An 18,193-nucleotide genomic window follows, 5' to 3' on the forward strand; every position below is an offset into this window, starting at 1 on the left:
TCATGCATGCAGCTACCAAAGAAATATTGGGACCATTAATTCTAGGATATCCCACTAATCAAGTGATAACCATAAAATAACTGTTGTAAATAGGAAGCAGGATCATAAAATGATTCATTCTAGGCAAGTAATATTGAGGACCAATCTTTCGTCGTGCAATATTGCAATTTCCACGAACCAAATTCACGATTCAAAATAATGCTATTGGTAATCAATCTGGAGTAACTCTTTAAATTAAAGGACAAAGTTGAGCCTATACAGCAAACAGCCTTGCAAGGTGAAGCGCATGTACAGGGAAATTAGAAACCTTCTATATATTGAGCATTGGCTATGTACGTATAGACGTGTTACAACTGTGAAAGAAACTAAAGCATTAACTTTGTGTTATAATCCAGTCCTGGTACAAACAATATGTTTTTCACATTACCGATATCTTCACTCACTGAATATAAATGATTATGTATTTTTCTGCCTACTTTAACTTTGTCTTGTAGCATCACACGCTAAAATCACCATGACGACTTTGAAGCTTTACAAGCATGTGCTCCTATGGCTGTTGTGTGATCTTGTTTCTTCAGGTTTGTTTCCATTGCACTTCCGTATTGAGAGCCTGTACTTTCATTTAGAGAAAAGAAGAAAAGGAGTGACTAGAGAAGGGACGGGACATGACCACCCTATGTATCCGAATGCTAATTTCCCTCATCTTGCTTAATAAATCCTTATTAGAATTGGATATGCAACAAGACTATCAGATGTAGTAATAGAATAAATTTCATAACTGACCTCTAAAAGGCTCAATTGATGCAGGAATTTCTTCTGTACTTCATATATAAACATTTGATATCTCGAGTGACCATTAATTGCAAAATCCTCATCCTCAATTGAGTTCATATTAGATTCATCATCATTGGTAGCTGCTTTGAGGAGCTATCGTAGCTTTTTGTTTATTATAATTATTATTGTTGTTATTATTATGTCCTGGTCCTAGTTGTCAAAAAAGGATCGCACACGGTAATGATCCACGGTTCTGGAAATGGCAGCCGATAGAGCTTGTCTTGAACCCTGCTCTCTATCATCTCTGCACTATCAGACTCATAATCTGAATAGCCAAACTCATAGGATCTGAGCCAATATAAAGCATTAAAAGATTGAAAAAAGAGTCGAATCACTATTGGAGGTCGTGCAGATTTTAGGTTGAAGTCTAGCCAGTAATGCTTTTAGGTTTTGTGTGTGTGTGTGATCCCTCCCTCTTTCTTGGGTATGTTTTGCAGGGATTGAAGTTAATGGACTCGATTATGATTACAGTTTCAGTTCAGAGGCAAGTTTTTGACTGTAGTTATTGTGACTTGAGCGCTGTTTTTTGTACATGAATTGATTTCTCCGAATGTAAATCAATATACTATCTTTGACAATGAACGCATCAATTTTCCAGTGTTTGACGAATCCCCTTCAACCTCAATATGGTGGCGGAATTGTTCTAAACCCGGACATAAGTGAAGGTTTAAACGGCTGGTCCAAGTTTGGAGATGCAAAATTAGAACTAAGGATTTCAAAAGATGGCAACAAGTTCATTGCTGCTTCTGATCGAAATGCATTGCACGACAGTCCATCGCAGACCTTTTTCTTGAGAAAGGGAACTTTCTACGTTATTTCCGGTAATTTATTCTAATAAATTCGTGCGATGAGGATGATTAATTCTTATCCCATTTCCAATTAACTCGTATTTGTCCCATATGATTCTTGAAAACATGGTTCTTATTAGCATATTCCGTTCATCTATTGCAGCTTGGCTACGGATTAGCGAGGGAAACTCTCCAATAACAGCAGCATTCAAAACATCTACCGGCATTAAAAATGCTGGCACAGTTTTTGCGCAATCTGGCTGTTGGTCTATGCTTAAGGGCGGTCTAGTTGTGAATGCCTCTGGCCCTGCCCAACTCCATTTTCGTGTATGTCTTTTTTTTTTTTTTGTCATATGTTCATAGTTACAGGTGGCAAACCAACCCATTTAACTAAATTTATCCATATCTGCTCATGAATAGATGTGTATGAGTATCTTAAATTTTTGTATATGGATATAAATGGGTTATCCAATAATACTCATTTAATAAATGGGTATTATTGAATAACCCATCAAACCCAATTAACCCATTTAAAATTTTCTTCCCCAAGTCTCGTCTCTTCCCCACCCATTTTTTTTTTCAAATTTTTCATTTTGTCATGATGTTAACTACTTTTGTTTCAATATTATTATTATTTGTTGATTTTATCTTATCATTTTATTTTCTCTTAGTTTGTTAACTTGCTCATTTTTCAGCATTACCAATTTATGATAAGTTTTAGCCTCTTTTCTTATCTTTCCAAAATGAAATTTTAAATTTATATATGAAAAAAATGTTAGGGGTTCAAAATTTTTGGATTAAGTTTTTATATTAAATTTCATAGTACTTAGTTCAAAATTTTATATTCTTATTATTCAATTATTAAATAATATGTAATTTTGCGACATAGAGTATGGATGTGAAAAAAATTGGTAATTAGGCTTATTGAGCATTATAAGTAAATATTTAAAGGTGCAAAGAGCGGTATAAATTGATAATTTAGTTTGCAAAAATGAATTTAAATGAGTTTACAAAAAGTTAAAATAAATGGGTTATAAATGGGTAATTGGGTTACCCAATTCATTTTTTGACTTACTCATTTATACCCATCTAATTAAATGAGTATAAATGGGTTGACTCACTTATACCCATTACCCATTTTATCCAATCCAAACCTGCCCAAGTCACCCATTTTGACACCTCTACTCATAGTTATCAATTCTTGTAAAAACTTCTATCTTTTTACGATTGGACAATTAATTATATTTTGTGCCGTCCATACACAAAAGGTTTGGCAAATATAAATTACGGGTCTAATTCGTACTATTTGGTTTTCTTGCTACGGGTTATCCAGAGTGAAAATGCAACCGTTGAGCTGTGGGTGGATAGCATTTCATTGCAACCATTCAGTGAAGATGAATGGAAAGCTCACCAAGATCAAACCATTGAGAAGGTAAACCAACTAAATTTGGTTCACACAAATTTAAAGTTCAAATTGTCGAAAGGTCGCATGTCATAAAATGTATATATAACTTCATCATGTTGCGCGAGCAATTAATTAATATTTAGTGTGCATTTGAATGTTTAATTTTTGTTAAGAAAAGACAAAATTAACATCACTTGAAATGGTGTAATTTTTTTACACTTCTGAACTGTAAATAATGTAGACAAAGTTTGAGTATTGAAATGTTCTGAATCAAAGAGAATTTTAGCTCAGTAAAAGTCAGTTTCTTGGTACATGAATAGGGTTTGTTCTTTAAAATGTACAGGTATTCTCTGCTGCTGTGTGTAAGCTTTAGTTCCTAATCAATAAAAATTCATTCGTTTTACCTCAAAAAGAAAAAGTCAGTGCTCATAGATCCATCCCTAGAGCTTACATACCACATGAGAAACACGGAGAATTAAAATGAGAAAAAATGATTGTCGGGATTATGTCATCAATATATGACCATTTCAAGTTTATTTTATTTAACTTTTTCAACGTGCAGGTACGCAAGAGCAAGGTGATATTCCGGGCAGTGGATCCTCAAGGTCGGCCATTAGCCAATGCAAGCATATCCATACGACAGCTGATAGGCAACTTTCCATTTGGTTGCGCGATTAACAAGAACATCCTGCCAAATCCAGCATACAAAAGTTGGTTTACGTCGAGATTTAGGTTAACAGTGTTTGAAAATGAAATGAAGTGGTACAGCACTGAAACGTCTCCTGGTAAAGAAGACTACTCAGTCGCTGATACCCTGCTACGGTTTGCCACGATGAACGGGGCTGTAGTCCGTGGCCACAACGTGTTGTGGGACGATCCTCAGTATAATCCATCATGGGTTCAAGCCCTTTCCCCAGGTGATCTAGAAGCAGCGGCCACTAAAAGAGTAAATTCTATAGTCACAAGATACAAGGGACAGCTCATTCACTGGGACGTGGTTAATGAAAATATACACCACAATTTCTTTGAGAGTAAGCTGGGGGAAACTGCATCATCTGTGTTTTATGGACAGGCTAATCAGATTGATGGAAAGGCAATTCCCTTCTTAAATGACTACAATACAATTGAGAAGAAAGATGACCAAACATCGAGTCCTCCAAAGTATCTGGCAAAAATTAAAGAAATTCGGTCACAGGGTTACCAGGGACCGCTTGGAATTGGACTCGAGGGACACTTCGGTGCTCCGGACCTAGCTTATGTAAGGACTTCAATTGATTTGCTTGCTTCCACAAAATTACCTATTTGGGTTACGGAATTGGATGTCTCTAGCCAGCCCAATCAGGTAAAGTTTATAGTCTTTCTTATCTGTTTTTTTTTTTTTTCGGCCAATTTGGTTGGATGTGGATGGTGAACATGCATTCAGCAAGAAGCGTTGAAGAGATAAGCCTCGTACTAAGACAATGTCAGAATAATGAAATTGTGTGCATATATCTACTGACGTATTCGGCGATAGAACCATGTCATCTAATAAGTCTTTTCATTTCATCAAATTCTTTATTACACATCTTAAACTGATAGAGGTAAATTTAGTCAGAGTGCACATGACATGATTAAAGATTAGAATTTGTAACTTGAGACAGGACTTCTCTTAATTACTTAGTATTATTTGGGGCAGGCCACGTACTTGGATCAAATAATAAGGGAGGTTCGGGGACATCCAGCCATTCAAGGGCTACTAATCTGGGCTGCATGGTCTCCTCAGGGATGTTATAGAATGTGTTTGACGGACAATAACTTCAGAAACCTTCCAACAGGGGACGTTGTTGACAAGATCATCAAGGAATTGAAGCATGAGGATTTGATAGGCACTACAGACGATGAGGGCCATTTTGAGACTTCACTTTATCATGGAGATTATGAAGCTATAATAAGTCATCCAGCTATGACGAGTTCATCCTCCTCAGTGGGAATGAAATTTAATGTGGCTCCAACAACAAACCAGGAAACTTTGGATGTCAAGTTCTCCTCCATCAGCTTTTCTTGAATTAAGAAATTCACGCTGAACTAGTGACTTGTTCGCCAAGGTTAAAGCAATACATTTATGTAGGGAGAAATTTTGAACAATAGTGGATGATTATCTTCTAATCTGTCGAAGAATTCGCCGAACCTACAGTATCAGGCTAATTTTATTAATCATCTGCAAAAGAAAGCCATAATATCTTCATCTGGTTAACATTAATATTTCCTATCAATTATGTAATGCATTGTTTGAGTGCTACATGCATGCAGGAAAAAGGAACGTGCTACGTCCTACGTCACGTTCATGCAAAAGAAAGTCGAGAAACGAGTGGTTTAGTAGCCATCAGATTTCGGAAATACGTTTGGTTCTTAAAACTGTTACAGTGCCCACAGCGCGTCAGTAGTCCAACGGTTAGGATAATTGCCTTCCAAGCAATAGATCCGGGTTCGACTCCCGGCTGACGCAGCTCATGTCACGATATCTTGCTTCATGTACACGAAAGTGTTTTTTTCGAAGACGAGCTAAGACTGCCTGCTCCATGCACTGGAAAATATTAGAAAATATGTTTTTCAATTATATCATTACTCCATGCACATGAAAATATTTTTTGAAGACGAGCTAAGACTAGTAATGCATTACATAGTATATCTTCTTCTTCGTCTTATACTTCTACCGGCAAGAAAGCATGATACAGCAGCCGTGACGAGCTAAGGCAAGTAACGAATTACAGGATATCTTCTTCTTCTTCTTCGTCTTCTACTTCTCCCGGCAAGAAAGCATGATACAGCAGCCGACATCAGGGACATGGCCACCCAACTAAAGTCAGCAAAAATAGCTGCAAAACGCATTTCTTGAAGTTGCCATATAGTTGAAATGCAGAAACTCACCCCATCAAGAATCGCCGTCAAATAACCCATGAATTTTATTGATTTACTGCCCACCCACAGTAAACTTGTGACTATCTAACATTATTAATTAATTGGATTGCATTAGACTCACAGTAGAATCAATGGATACAAGTAGTAGAATCAGTGGATACAAGTACTTGAACGAGGAAATAGTGCAACTCTTTCAGGAGAAGCTGACGTATATATAGCAATCTGGAGAGAAGTTGTTTTAGCGCTTCCCGAGAGCTAAGGTGATCAGGATCATATCATTCGTCTGTTTGAGCACATAACGAAACCTGCGAAGTTGTGATGCTTCCGGGAAGCATCCTGTTTTGGCGCAGAGTGAAGGAAGGTTCCCCTGGGCGCCCACGGACACTGAAGCTTGCCAAAGGACGTCTTTCGGCTTTACTCTAAGATTTTCTGTTGGGAAAATTTCACCAACTAAATATCATTCGGTATTCTTAGACTCTGAAAATAGGCAAAAAAAAAAAAACTTGGGTGAACCCGGTTTGTGGGCCCATCCTTTGACCATGTGGTGGAAAATCTGCCACATCCTCGTAACAATTACTAAAAATTTCAGAAATCCTATAGCAGGAACTCCTCGGCTTCCGCTCTGGCGCCTGTTCTCCATTCTTTTTTTTTTTCGTCATTTTGAAACACTTACCACCATAAAGAAAAATTCAATTGCAACAATTTTCCAAGTTAGGGGTCCTTCCAGCTTTGTTCACTCCATCTCACCCCCGTTTTTGAGATCTGCAAACACAATCTCTATTTTTCTTTTCTTTTTAATTTTTGCTTATATTCAGCTTGTAATATCTGGTTAGATTTTGCGAGACTTAGGAGAAGAATATGGAGGAACAGGAGGACGGCGGTAGGAGAACGGGAAGATTCGACAAACAATGGAAGATTCAAATAAAATTTTTATTTAAACATTTTCTTTAAGATTTATATAAAGGTTTGCACATATTATATTAGTATATAGATTTTGTATATCTATTAATAATAAAATAATATCAAAAAAACAAAATTTTAAATAAAATTTTCAACTCTTGGTTCAAATTTGAGTCTATCCAATATTAGATTGAATCAAATTTTATCTTAAATTTTAAACTCGCATTACATTCGAACTTCAACTCAAAAATGAATTTTAAACTAGCTTGTGATGACCCCTACTATCACTTCTGCCTGGGCATTCTAGAGTAATTTCTAGTAGCACTTCCTAGAGAGGGGTTCGAGTCAGGGTATTTATGGATCTAGTAATTAGTTTATTTGCAATTTTGCTGACCTTAATCTCATGTATTGGTTCGACAAATTTGCATTACATACCTTGATTCAATTCAATCGATTAACTACTGACCGTTTAACCTGTGAGATAGAGTCCGGTAACATAATATTCTTCTACTTTTGGGGGAAACAAAGAATTAGATTAACAAATGATACAATACAACATTTTTTTCCAAAATCCTGCAACTCTAAAAACACACTAGCAAAATAGAAAATTAAAACACTGATATATTCAGAAATTTGTCTTCGTTTTCTCTATATCTTAAAAGCTATCAACTTTTTAATTAAGGACAATCCAGCATGTGAATATTAAAAATTAAAAACAAAATAGTTAGTGAAGTGATGAAGTGGATAAAATTTATGAGAAATCAAAAGAATTTTTGGAGAAGAAAAAAAAACAGCAAAGTAAATGAAATTAGTGGGATATGAAAAAGGTAAACGGGAGCTATGATTGGGTAGATAAGTTCATAAATTTTTAAAAAAATGTATAATGGTCTTTCTAAGTCAAATTATTAATAAATGACTAAACAATTTTGGATTGAGTTTTGGGTACTGATTATCCTAACGAGCCCTATAACCTTACACATATTTGGGTAGGTTTGAATTAATTGCAATTCTTAAAAATCGAAAACCATATAGTCTTGAATGGATTGTGGCTTTTTACAGAAAAATTTTTACGTTTTCCACAAACACATTTCTCAACCACCTTTTTATCTTATATTTGTTTATAAATACTTTTAAAAATAGCAATCCAAATGGGACCTAAGGTTCTAAACTTGCAATTCCCATACTTTGGAAAACAAATCAATTAAGTTGTAAAAGTTCTGCAATTACAATGTCAGGGATATCAGCATTATTCCAAATAATTATTTGAAATAATTACAGTAGCACTTTTGTGATATGATGTATATGAGATAAAAAGGTGGTTGGAAATATAAAAATGTTGGTTGGAAAATGTGTTTATGATGCAAGCGAAATATTATTTTGAAAACAATTGATATCCAAACATAGGTTAACCTATTTTTCTAATTCTAAGTAGGTTTGGGCCCATTTTAAAAATTACACATTGATTATCCTTTTTTTCAGCTTACATCAATTCAGATTTTTCGATTTGAACCCATTCAAATTTCTCGGTTATAAGGAGTAAGAGGAAAGACAAATTTATCTAGGCTGAAAGGGTGTTATGGCACACTCTTTAAAAGGTTGTTCTAGTAAGCTCCTTGAATTTATTTTTACAATTAATCCCGTTTGGCAAGTGAGTTTTTTGGATGTTTGTCTAAAATTTTACTGTAGAAGTTTTTTAAAAAATTCTTGAAGAGTGTAAATTTTTAAATATTTTGAAGTGTATAGGTTAAAAATTTTGAAATTTTTTTAAAAATTATTATAGTTAAAATTTTTAAAAAACTCATAACACTTGACAAAAAACTTTAAGTGCCAAACAGGCAAGTGTAAGGTGCGAGTTTTAACTTTCGATCGATCTAGAGACCAAAAACTTATCTAAGATGACTAGCCCACCAACGTATAAAGTTGTTTATTTTTACAAATTGATCTGAATGACAGAAAAGCCCTTCGGTTCCCGCCAACTTCAGAGTGTGCACCCGCTTATCTGAAGGGTGATTTCGGAAGAGTGGATTATTGATTAAATTCCCACAACAGAGTGAGACAACATTAATGGAAATCAATCATCGTACCGTGCGACACACCTCTGCAATTATCGTAATCAGCAGTATCCAGTAGATTCTACTTCCGCCTCCATCGCAACTCCTAAGTTAAGATCATTCTGCAAGTAAGAATGGGATACTCAAATTTCTAATTTTGGCCTTTCGTTTTCTTCTTACTGGGCGTTTTCACTTCCTCACCACCTCTCACTCTGCAGAAGAATTTGTTCGAGAAGGTACTTTTGCCATCTTCTATTTTATACTAGCGTTGTTTGAATCTTTTAGCCTGGGTTGTTTTGTTTTTCCCCCTATCTCGTTCGATATATTTCACATAAGTACCAAGATATTTTAGTCTGTCTAACGGGTTTGTTTTTTGGGTCGTGCTCAATTTTTTCTTTTTTCCTTTTTTGGGGTAATATTTCGGAAGTGTTGTTCTTCGTCATTTGGTTTCCTACTTGGGTTCCGCAGCGAGTATAAGCACCTGTGCATGTGTATTTGGTTGCGTGTATGTGAGTTTGGTTATTTTGCTGGTATTGATTAATCAAGAAATTTTCAGGAGATTAGGTTTGACTGTCGGATTTTAAGGATTATTTATTCTTTTTGGGAGGTTTAACCCTTCTTGGAGAACATAAAGAAAATAAAATTAAAAACTGTATGTTTAGTCTTCCTAGTTGGTAATTTCTATTCCCAATTATTCTGTATGTAACGTGTAACTGCCTTGACCAATCAGAACATTTAGTTCTTAAAGAAGGGGAAAAACAACCAGTTGATTTAGACCATAACAGCAGAAAAGGAAATGGTTTTATGTCTGTTTAGTTCTTAAAGAAGGCAAAAAACAACTTACTCTGTTAAAGCACAGTGTAGAAACCAAAGTATGTAAAAGCATTAAGGTTGGGGGCATTCCTGGAAAGGAAGTCACTTCTTGCACCCAAAGCGAAAAACTTACCACTAGACCAAGTGCCCAGCTTTTGATCCCTGCATTGCGCTTTCTTTAGGTCAAGTAGTAGGCGAGTAAACATATTTTGTCAGATTGTAGTATCCTTGTTCATTTTGCTCATAATTGGTTTTCAGTCACAGAAGGAGTGTTGACTGCTAATTAAGTTATGGTTCAGACTTCAGACATTGTAATAAATTTTAAGTGTAGGGAGTCTATCAGTCCCACTAGATATCCATGGACTTGGTATCTAATGTGTTACAGTATTGTTCTTTGGAGTGGAAAGACCCTCTGGTTGCTTAACCATATCCTTCGTGACTAGTTCATTTTAGTGGGAGTTGCAGCTTTGCTTTCACTAGATCACTCACAACCATATCCTTCTGGCACTCTAATCAAGAATCATATCAGTAGACCAAATATGCTATTGTTGACATCACTCTTTCCATTAGTTACTATCTGAGAGGACTCATTAGCTGAAAGGTTTCATGCTAGCTTAATACAAGTTTTGCAAAGGGCTATAGAAACTATTCAGGATGGGTAAGTCAATAGTCTGGAATGGGACATGCAGAGAATCTTGCTTCAGAATGAGAATAATCCTTGGACATTGAGAATGAGAAGGTTTAACAAATTCTAAATTCTAGTATGTTGGGAAATTAAACTTGCTTTTTTGGAATTATAGAATTCTCACACTTGTGGATTTTGTTACAGTTACTATGGGAATACCCTTTTTGTCTTCAACATATTAGGTGAATCTATTTGGTAAACTTGTCCATTCCAGTCTTGGCAACCTTGACCGTTTGTCAGCAGAAATTGTACTGTATTATTATGTAATTCTGTTAAGAATCCAATAGTTCACTTTCTTGATTATGAAAATTTTCAGAAACCAACAAAATGAGGGCCTCAGATTGAGTATTTCTCCATTATGGATAAATCTTCTACGAGGAAAATATATTGCATTAATAGAGGTTAGGGTTTGAATCTTTCTTGGCAACAGTTATATCATACAAATGACGTGTAAAAATATCGGTGGTTGTGCAATATAATTTTGTAATTGGGGCATTCCGAGAATTGAACTCGGGACCTCTTGCACCCAAAGCAAGAATCATACCACTAGACGAAATGCCCAATTTTTATTATGAAGCTCCTTATAGATGGTAAAATAGCTCTCCTTTATTTGAAGGAAAAAAATAGTGGTTGTTTGAGATTCTTAGGATCTCATTTAATTTGGCAGGTTTACTTTGCCATATTAGCTTGCTTGTTTTCAGTGCACTTCATCTTACTTGCTATTGGAGGAATACTAATTATCACATCTTTTGTTGGTCTCTTAGGTAACTCTGCAAGTCATCTCAGCAAAAGGGAAAATTGGAAGCAATGAGAGTAAATTACTAATTTACTAAAGTATTGTGCTTGTTGCCAGCAATGGAAATGTGTTGAGGTTCAACTATGCCTGATACTTATTTGATCCACAATCTTGTAAGTAGTAATGTAAAGTATCAAAGATGTTGCCTAGGGATGTTTCTCTTTAGCTACTATAGTATTTCCTGGTTAAATTGCTGCAAAATAAGAGTTACTGTTGAAAACTGTTCAGGACAGGATGCCTGGACCTCTAGCCCCCAAAAATGACAAAAAGGACTCTAGATTATTGTCTGTAGTTGATGCTAAGTCTGTTGCTTTCAACTTTCGGTGCCAGTATATGACAACAGATACCCCCCCCCCCCCAACAACAAAAACAAAAAAAAAAACCAAAACCATGCCTACCCAATGGACAAGAAAATACCCACCGAAAATTACAACGTAGAGATGGGGAGTTGAAAATGTTGTACAAATGCTTCTGTAATAGCTAATGTATTGGTGAATTATTGCAACATTAAACCTTTGACTTTCTCATGGTTAATGTGGAAATGTAGCTAATGTAATTGGTGAATTATTGCAACATTAAACCTTTGACTTTCTCATGGTTAATGTGGAAATGGTTTTTCTTTGTGGTGGTGAGATAACTTTTGAGATGAAATGTGGTCAGATCAGTTTGGAGGACTTCTTCTTTCTGGTCTTGGCAAGCTGTGATCCCTAACAATGGAGTTTTAAGCAGAGATTTGTTTAAGGAATATTATGTCCTTTTTTTTTTTCTGCATTCCCAATTTACTTGTTCTGATTGCTGTACAGCTGTGAGAATAGAAATCAACAAAGCTCTGAAATTGAGTCAGCTTATTAAACAGACAAACCTCTTTTGAGGAGTATATACATTTCATATGTTTTTTGGATCGATGGCTTTGCAGATCTTCCTTGCTGGAAATTAAGATAAGTCAAAGAACTGGGGTGATTGAGCAAAAAATTGTTGTAGAATAGGGGCATTCCGAGAATCGAACTCGGGACCTCTCGCACCCAAAGCGAGAATCATGCCACTAGACCAAATGCCCTGCTGTTGACGATGGTTGTGTTCCTTTATTGATGAAAGAGAGTGGTAAGTTTGACCCTTATATAAGATCTTTTTTCTTTTATTTGGTGGAAAACTAAGCATCATCCCAAGAACTTGATGTTGCATTCTACGATATATGGTCGCTTTTACATTGTGTTAAAAAATTTGGGGGGTAAGTCTAGTAGAGATCATCTGTAATGACCCGATTGATCTAGGAATGTGTTTGCCTCTAGATCCATTCTCCTTGTTGACTTTGTTTGTTTATCTTATTCTGCCTTCTTTTTACATTGACCCATTTCATCATGCTTCTTTCATTGAAATTGGATTGGAGCATTCATATGCATCATATAATTGGGTTACTGGGGCTTGACTTTGGAGTTTTACTGCTGTAAAACATTTGTTCTTAGTCAGCAATTCTATACTTGCCATACTGCACCTTTATCAGAGACCTGGATTCTGGAACTCTAATCTAAACTTGGGCAAATAGCTTTTTAAATCAGCTTGGTTGATGTGATCTATTTGATGTGAGAGTCCGAGAATTGCACCTTAAGCAAGAAGCATGCTTAGTGCCCTTTAATTGGTCCAGTATCATTTTCCTTGGCTGGTCGTGGCTGTTTCAAGACGCATTTGAATAGAAAGAAAAGTCAGGAAAGGCCTCACTTATCCTCTTACAATAAAAACAGGTAATCAAAATGTGGGCAAACTGACTTTGCCTGAAAAGAGCAGATGCTGAATTTAAATGTTTAGCCAGTGTACGATCTAGGGCCTCAATTACATACTAGTACTATACCAGTACGCAAGAGGTAATACGCTATTGTGAATTGTTTAGCTGTACACTGCTTAGGAGCTACGGTTGAATTAATATCTACTATTTCATTCATAGTTGATTCAGAACTATCTATCTACTTAAAGGCCTTGATTGTTGAGAAATGACAAAAAGAAGACCATGGAAATGTATATTTGCAAAAATGAAATGATAGTAGGGGCATTCCGAGAATCGAACTCGGGACCTCTCGCACCCAAAGCGAGAATCATACCACTAGACCAAATGCCCGGATGGTCATGTATAATGGGTGGAATAATTGCAATATTAAACCATTGACTTTCTCATGGTTAATGTGTAAACAGTTTTTCTTTGTGGAGGTGAAATATCATTTGAGATAAAATGTAATCAGATGTGTTTTGAGGACTTATTCTTTCTACTCTTGGCAAGCTGTGATCCGTAACAGTGGAGTCTTATAAGCAGAGAATTGTTTAAGGAATATTGTGTCCTCTTTTTCCTCACTCCTAATACTTGATCTGATTGCTGTACAGCTGTGAGAGTAGAAATCAATAAGCCACTGAAGTTGAGTCAGCTTATTAAACAGACAAACCTCTTTCGAGGATTGTATACATTTTATACATCTTTTTGATTGATGGCTTTGCAGATCTTCCCAGCTGGAAATTAAGAAAGGTCAAAGAACTTGGGTGTTTGAGCAAAAAATGTTGTAGAATTTGGGGCATTCCGAGAATCGAACTCGGGACCTCTCGCACCCAAAGCGAGAATCATACCACTAGACCAAATGCCCAGTTGTTGACGATGATTGTGTTCCTTTATTGATGAATGAGAGTGGTAAGTTTGACTCTTATATAAAAACCTTTTTCTTTTATTGGTGGAAAAAAAAAAAAAAAGCATCATCCCAAGTCCTTGATGTTTTATTCTACGATATACAGTTACTTTTACAAGTGTTAAAAGTGAAAGTTGGAGGGCAAATCTAGTAGAGATCATCTGTAATGACCCGATTGATCTAGAAATGTGTTTGCCTCTATCCTTGTTGACTTTGTTTGTTTATCTTATTCTGCCCTCTTTTAGCATTCACCCATTTCATCATGCTTCTTTCCTTGAAATTGGACCGGAGCATTCATATGCATCATATAATTGGGTTACTGGGGCTTGACTTTGGAGTTTTATGAGGGGCTTTGGCTGTAAAACATTTGTTCTTAGTCAGCAATTCTATACTTGCCGTACCGCACCTTTATCAGAGACCTGGATTCTGGAACTCTAATCTACCTAAACTTGGGCAAATAGCTTTGTAAATCAGCTTGGTTGATGCGATCTATTTGATGGGAGAATTGCACCTTAAGCAAGAAGAGCATGCTTAGTGTGCCCTTTAATTGGTCAGGCATCATTTTCGTTGGCTGATCTTGACTGTTTAAATGGGAAGGAAAAGTCAGGATATGCCTCCTCTTGCAAGAAGAGAAAACAAACAGGTGATCAAAATGTGGGTAAATTGACCTGGCTCGACAAGTGCGGATGCTTCAATTGGGGGCTGGGGTGGTTGTAGTGGTTGCAGGTGCAACCACACCATGCAATTGACTCCCTCCCCTGATTTACCATAGGGGTTCGGAACAAATCCAGGCCTTCGAATACAAAATTTCAAATGGGCTACTCAGATCAAGCCGATCTCTTAACATAGATCTGAGCTTTCAATTGTTATTTGCAGCCGGGATCCGCAAGGAGTAGATGCTGATTTTAAATGTTTTAGCTAGCGGACAATGTCGGGCTTTGTGGACCTGTCAAGAGAGAATAAAATTGTCAACTGTAAAGTGCTTAGAATTAACTTCTGCTACTTGATTCAGAACTATCTATCTACATAAAGGCCTTGTTTGTTTGAGAAATGACAGAGATATGATCATGGAAATGCATGTTTGCAAAAAGTGAATTGATGGTGGGGGCATTCCGAGAATCGAACTCGGGACCTCTCGCACCCAAAGCGAGAATCATACCACTAGACCAAATGCCCGGACGGTCAAGGGAATAAGTTAAAATGCCACTAGTTCTGAAACTTACTTCTGCAATTGGAATTTTTATCGTTTTGAAAAAGGCATATTTTGCTTGCTGACCGTCCTAGAGTTGAAAGAGAGGAAGGCAGAGTCGAGGAAATGAAAAGTTACAGGTGTAATTATCGATAGTAATCGCCTTCTGATTCACTTTTCTAGCCCAATAATTTATTCAAATACAAAAATTTAATGGGGAAAACAAAAAGCAACGATAGAAAGGCTAATTTTAGAGGCATAAAAGAACCAATAACTGAAAATTCCAGATGCTTCATGATGAATATGCTTATATTCTAAGACCGAGGGTCCATTGTCTACTCATGTTAGAACTGCTTCATTACAAAAGACATGATTCATCTCCAAATAGAAATCAAGAAAGCATAATTTCTTTTTATATAGGATGACAACGTGCTGTTACGACCACAATTATTGCCGTCAAACTTTGAACGGGACAGTTTAAGTATGAGAATGGTCATAATTGTCGCTCAATGATATAATGCTAATTGGAAGGGAACTTAGAAAATGTAGTTACTGCTAATGTAGGTCTAAATATTGATTGTGACCTAGAGTCTCACATGAGAAATAGAAAGTAAAAAAAAAAATGATTTGACTAACATAACGTGAACTCCATAAGAGACTCAGGTGTTAGTTTCTTAGAAAAAAAAATAGTTAATTTGAAAAAGTGTCACAATTTAAGGGTGCAATAATTGCGAGTGTGTATATTTATATAATAATTTAAATGTGATTTAAACATCTTAACTAGTTATTTGACGGGTGCACGTTAGAAAAATTCAAATAAATATATGAACTATTTTCTCTCATAGTGCCTTTTTAGTCCTACAAGTTTTAGCTTTTAGGAAAATGGTTTTCATGTGTTTGTTGTTTGAAGGGAAAAATAAATTAAAAATTTTAAATGGTATTTGGACGTAGTTAATAATATGCTTTTAAGTCACCCTCGCTATTTAAGTACGCAGGTAGAGACTACGAATTTGCTACCAGAGAAAATGCTGAGAAAATAGCTGACACCTCCATTTTCACATCATTTCCTTTCACCCAATCAGCCATCCAAAAGGAGCATATGGTAGTTTGGTACCAAGTCTGCGGGATGGAATTGCTTTAAGTTCGGACAACATGATTACTGAATGGCGCCAATGTTCCAACTCCCATGATTATCCCCCGCAAATTTCTGCGATCCACAAATTTCTTTTGCATTTCGTTCCCCCTTTAACCCCTCAACCTTATGCTCTATGCTCCACCATTAATGGAGAGGGAGAAACAAAAGGGGTCATAGAGGAAGATTGAGAGAGCAACTAGAGAAAGAGTGGTTTCTTTCTTTCTTGGAAAGATCACTTCTTTCTCTAGCCGGCTGGTTCGTTCTTGAACTTAATAAAAGATTGGCAATTCCTTCATATTAATATGGCATTTGTTGGCACAACCCAAAAATGCACCGTCTGTGAAAAGACAGTTTATTTGGTTGATAAGTTGGCAGCAGACAACCGCATTTACCACAAAGCTTGCTTCCGCTGCCACCATTGCCAACGTACCCTCAAGGTAAACATGTAATCTTGATCGACAGTGGCATTCTGGAATTGATTTGACTTTTGAAACTGACTGAATAAATCATTTAACGTAGTCCTTGATTTTGGATTCATGATCCTAGGCGTGTTTTGGTCTAATGTGTTTCGCATTTTGTTGGAACAGCTTGGCAACTTCAATTCTTTTGATGGGGTCCTATACTGCAGGCCTCACTTTGATCAGCTGTTCAAGCGAACCGGCAGTCTTGACAAGAGTTTTGAAGGTACGAGTGACTGTAAATTCCAGTCCAAGCTTCATGTCAGATGTTTTTTTAATGAATTACTATTATTATTTTTTCTTCTGATATTTTGAGTTCGTTTTCATTTTATTCTAGGAACGCCAAAACTTGTGAAACCAGAAAAGCCTGTGGACCATGAGGTATTATTCTTTGTTCTTCACAACTCGGGCTCTTCTGGAAGAGGGCGAATTATCAATTGCTGCGCTTTTTTTAGCATCAACTTCATTTTAAATCCTTAGCTATTAGTTCTTGTATTCTCGTCCTATCAACAGCTAATCCCCAATCCACATTCATTGAACAGAACGCGACCAAAGTCTCAAGCCTGTTCGTGGGCACCAGGGATAAATGTATTGGATGTGACAAAACCGTCTATCCAATTGAGAAGGTATGCAGAAACCGCAGAAAAATCTCTTTCCACCTAATGTGATTTACATCACAAGGCAAATCTAAGAATTTGCGGCTTGGAACTTGATCTGCAGAGTTATTAGTCATCCATTTTTATCAACTCTTTAATAACTTGCAAGACATGACAATAGCTTATATCGCCATACGTTTGTAATCTGGATCCTTTTTCACTCTCCAAGGTTACTGTCAACGGAAAACCATACCACAGAAGTTGCTTCAAATGCTCTCATGGCGGTTGTACAATAAGCCCATCAAACTATATTGCACATGAGGGAACGCTTTACTGCAAGCACCATCACGCCCAACTCGTCAAGGAAAAAGGCAACTACAGCCAATTGGAAAATGACATGGACAAGGAGCCATCGCTTCCTGCTCATATGGAAATAGCTGCAGAATCATAAGGCCACAAGGAAAATACTACTATTATTTGCTAGATTGATCTCTCTCTCTCTATTAATCTCTCTGTCCCTTTTCTCTCGGTGGTGAGAACGGTTTGCTAACTTTGTTGTCCAGGATGATTTTGTAGTGTGGATGAGTTTTATGCAGAACTTTCGGTCTCTAGCTATGCGGGGTGTATCATTTGTCCTGAGGTTGTGGTGTGAATTTGCAAGCAGTTCCTGAGTTTGTTCGTGTAAATTCTCTATTTGCTTAATAAGATGTACATAGGTAGACCTTATGCGAGTCCAACGATTCACCGGCGAAGGTTAAATAGCTACAGGCTGCAGAATAATTAGACAAGTTGCTTTTACGTTTAATACTATAAAAATTTTCTAATTCTCACCGCAACATCTCATCCTTCTTCGACTTTCAACCGAGAATGAGGACACAAAAAAGGAGGGATGGTAGAATATGGACAGCCTGATCTCAATCCGAAGATGGTTAAATGCAGACCATTAGCCTTCTTCTTTCACCTGCCGGAGATGCCAAACTTA

General features: G+C 36.6%; 2 protein-coding genes, 1 long non-coding RNA gene and 6 other non-coding genes across 9 annotated transcripts; 4 read left to right on the plus strand and 5 right to left on the minus strand.

The window, feature by feature from the left end:
- Nucleotides 1–1,877: 1,877 nt before the first annotated feature.
- On the plus strand, nucleotides 1,878–5,071 carry LOC140036136 (endo-1,4-beta-xylanase 5-like). Its single transcript, XM_072077433.1, has 4 exons — nucleotides 1,878–1,949; nucleotides 2,956–3,054; nucleotides 3,590–4,369; nucleotides 4,703–5,071. Exons 1-4 carry the CDS (start codon nucleotides 1,893–1,895, stop codon nucleotides 5,069–5,071), a joined length of 1,305 nt encoding a protein of 434 aa, XP_071933534.1. The 5' UTR covers nucleotides 1,878–1,892.
- A 369-nt stretch (nucleotides 5,072–5,440) lies between these two features.
- Nucleotides 5,441–5,512, plus strand: TRNAG-UCC (transfer RNA glycine (anticodon UCC)). The gene has a single exon. It is a non-coding gene; the product is annotated as a tRNA-Gly (tRNA).
- Nucleotides 5,513–8,914: 3,402 nt separating this feature from the next.
- Nucleotides 8,915–13,979, plus strand: LOC140036784 (uncharacterized). The gene is made up of 4 exons (XR_011840339.1): nucleotides 8,915–9,112; nucleotides 11,139–11,283; nucleotides 12,087–12,271; nucleotides 13,654–13,979. It is a non-coding gene; the product is annotated as an uncharacterized lncRNA (long non-coding RNA).
- Nucleotides 10,864–10,935, minus strand: TRNAP-UGG (transfer RNA proline (anticodon UGG)). The gene has a single exon. It is a non-coding gene; the product is annotated as a tRNA-Pro (tRNA).
- Nucleotides 12,156–12,227, minus strand: TRNAP-UGG (transfer RNA proline (anticodon UGG)). The gene has a single exon. It is a non-coding gene; the product is annotated as a tRNA-Pro (tRNA).
- TRNAP-UGG (transfer RNA proline (anticodon UGG)) lies at nucleotides 13,209–13,280 on the minus strand. Its single transcript has one exon. It is a non-coding gene; the product is annotated as a tRNA-Pro (tRNA).
- Nucleotides 13,723–13,794, minus strand: TRNAP-UGG (transfer RNA proline (anticodon UGG)). The gene has a single exon. It is a non-coding gene; the product is annotated as a tRNA-Pro (tRNA).
- Nucleotides 13,980–14,937: 958 nt separating the features above from the next.
- Nucleotides 14,938–15,009, minus strand: TRNAP-UGG (transfer RNA proline (anticodon UGG)). The gene has a single exon. It is a non-coding gene; the product is annotated as a tRNA-Pro (tRNA).
- Nucleotides 15,010–16,063: 1,054 nt separating this feature from the next.
- On the plus strand, nucleotides 16,064–17,948 carry LOC113731533 (LIM domain-containing protein WLIM1). The gene is made up of 5 exons (XM_027256852.2): nucleotides 16,064–16,594; nucleotides 16,745–16,841; nucleotides 16,953–16,996; nucleotides 17,158–17,241; nucleotides 17,441–17,948. Exons 1-5 carry the CDS (start codon nucleotides 16,460–16,462, stop codon nucleotides 17,660–17,662), a joined length of 582 nt encoding a protein of 193 aa, XP_027112653.1. The 5' UTR covers nucleotides 16,064–16,459; the 3' UTR covers nucleotides 17,663–17,948.
- The last annotated feature ends 245 nt before the right edge of the window (nucleotides 17,949–18,193 follow it).

This window comes from Coffea arabica, chromosome 2e, assembly GCF_036785885.1.
Source record: "Coffea arabica cultivar ET-39 chromosome 2e, Coffea Arabica ET-39 HiFi, whole genome shotgun sequence".
Lineage (NCBI taxonomy): Eukaryota > Viridiplantae > Streptophyta > Magnoliopsida > Gentianales > Rubiaceae > Coffea > Coffea arabica.

Coding starts and splice junctions, on each gene's coding strand:
- LOC113731533 (XM_027256852.2), top strand. CDS start 16,460: ATGGCATTTGTTGGCACAACCCAAAAATGCACCGTCTGTGAAAAGACA. Junction 16,595..16,744: donor ATTGCCAACGTACCCTCAAG/GTAAACATGTAA, acceptor TTGTTGGAACAG/CTTGGCAACTTCAATTCTTT. Junction 16,997..17,157: donor AAAAGCCTGTGGACCATGAG/GTATTATTCTTT, acceptor TTCATTGAACAG/AACGCGACCAAAGTCTCAAG.
- LOC140036136 (XM_072077433.1), top strand. CDS start 1,893: ATGCTTAAGGGCGGTCTAGTTGTGAATGCCTCTGGCCCTGCCCAACTC. Junction 3,055..3,589: donor AAGATCAAACCATTGAGAAG/GTAAACCAACTA, acceptor TTCAACGTGCAG/GTACGCAAGAGCAAGGTGAT. Junction 4,370..4,702: donor TCTCTAGCCAGCCCAATCAG/GTAAAGTTTATA, acceptor TATTTGGGGCAG/GCCACGTACTTGGATCAAAT.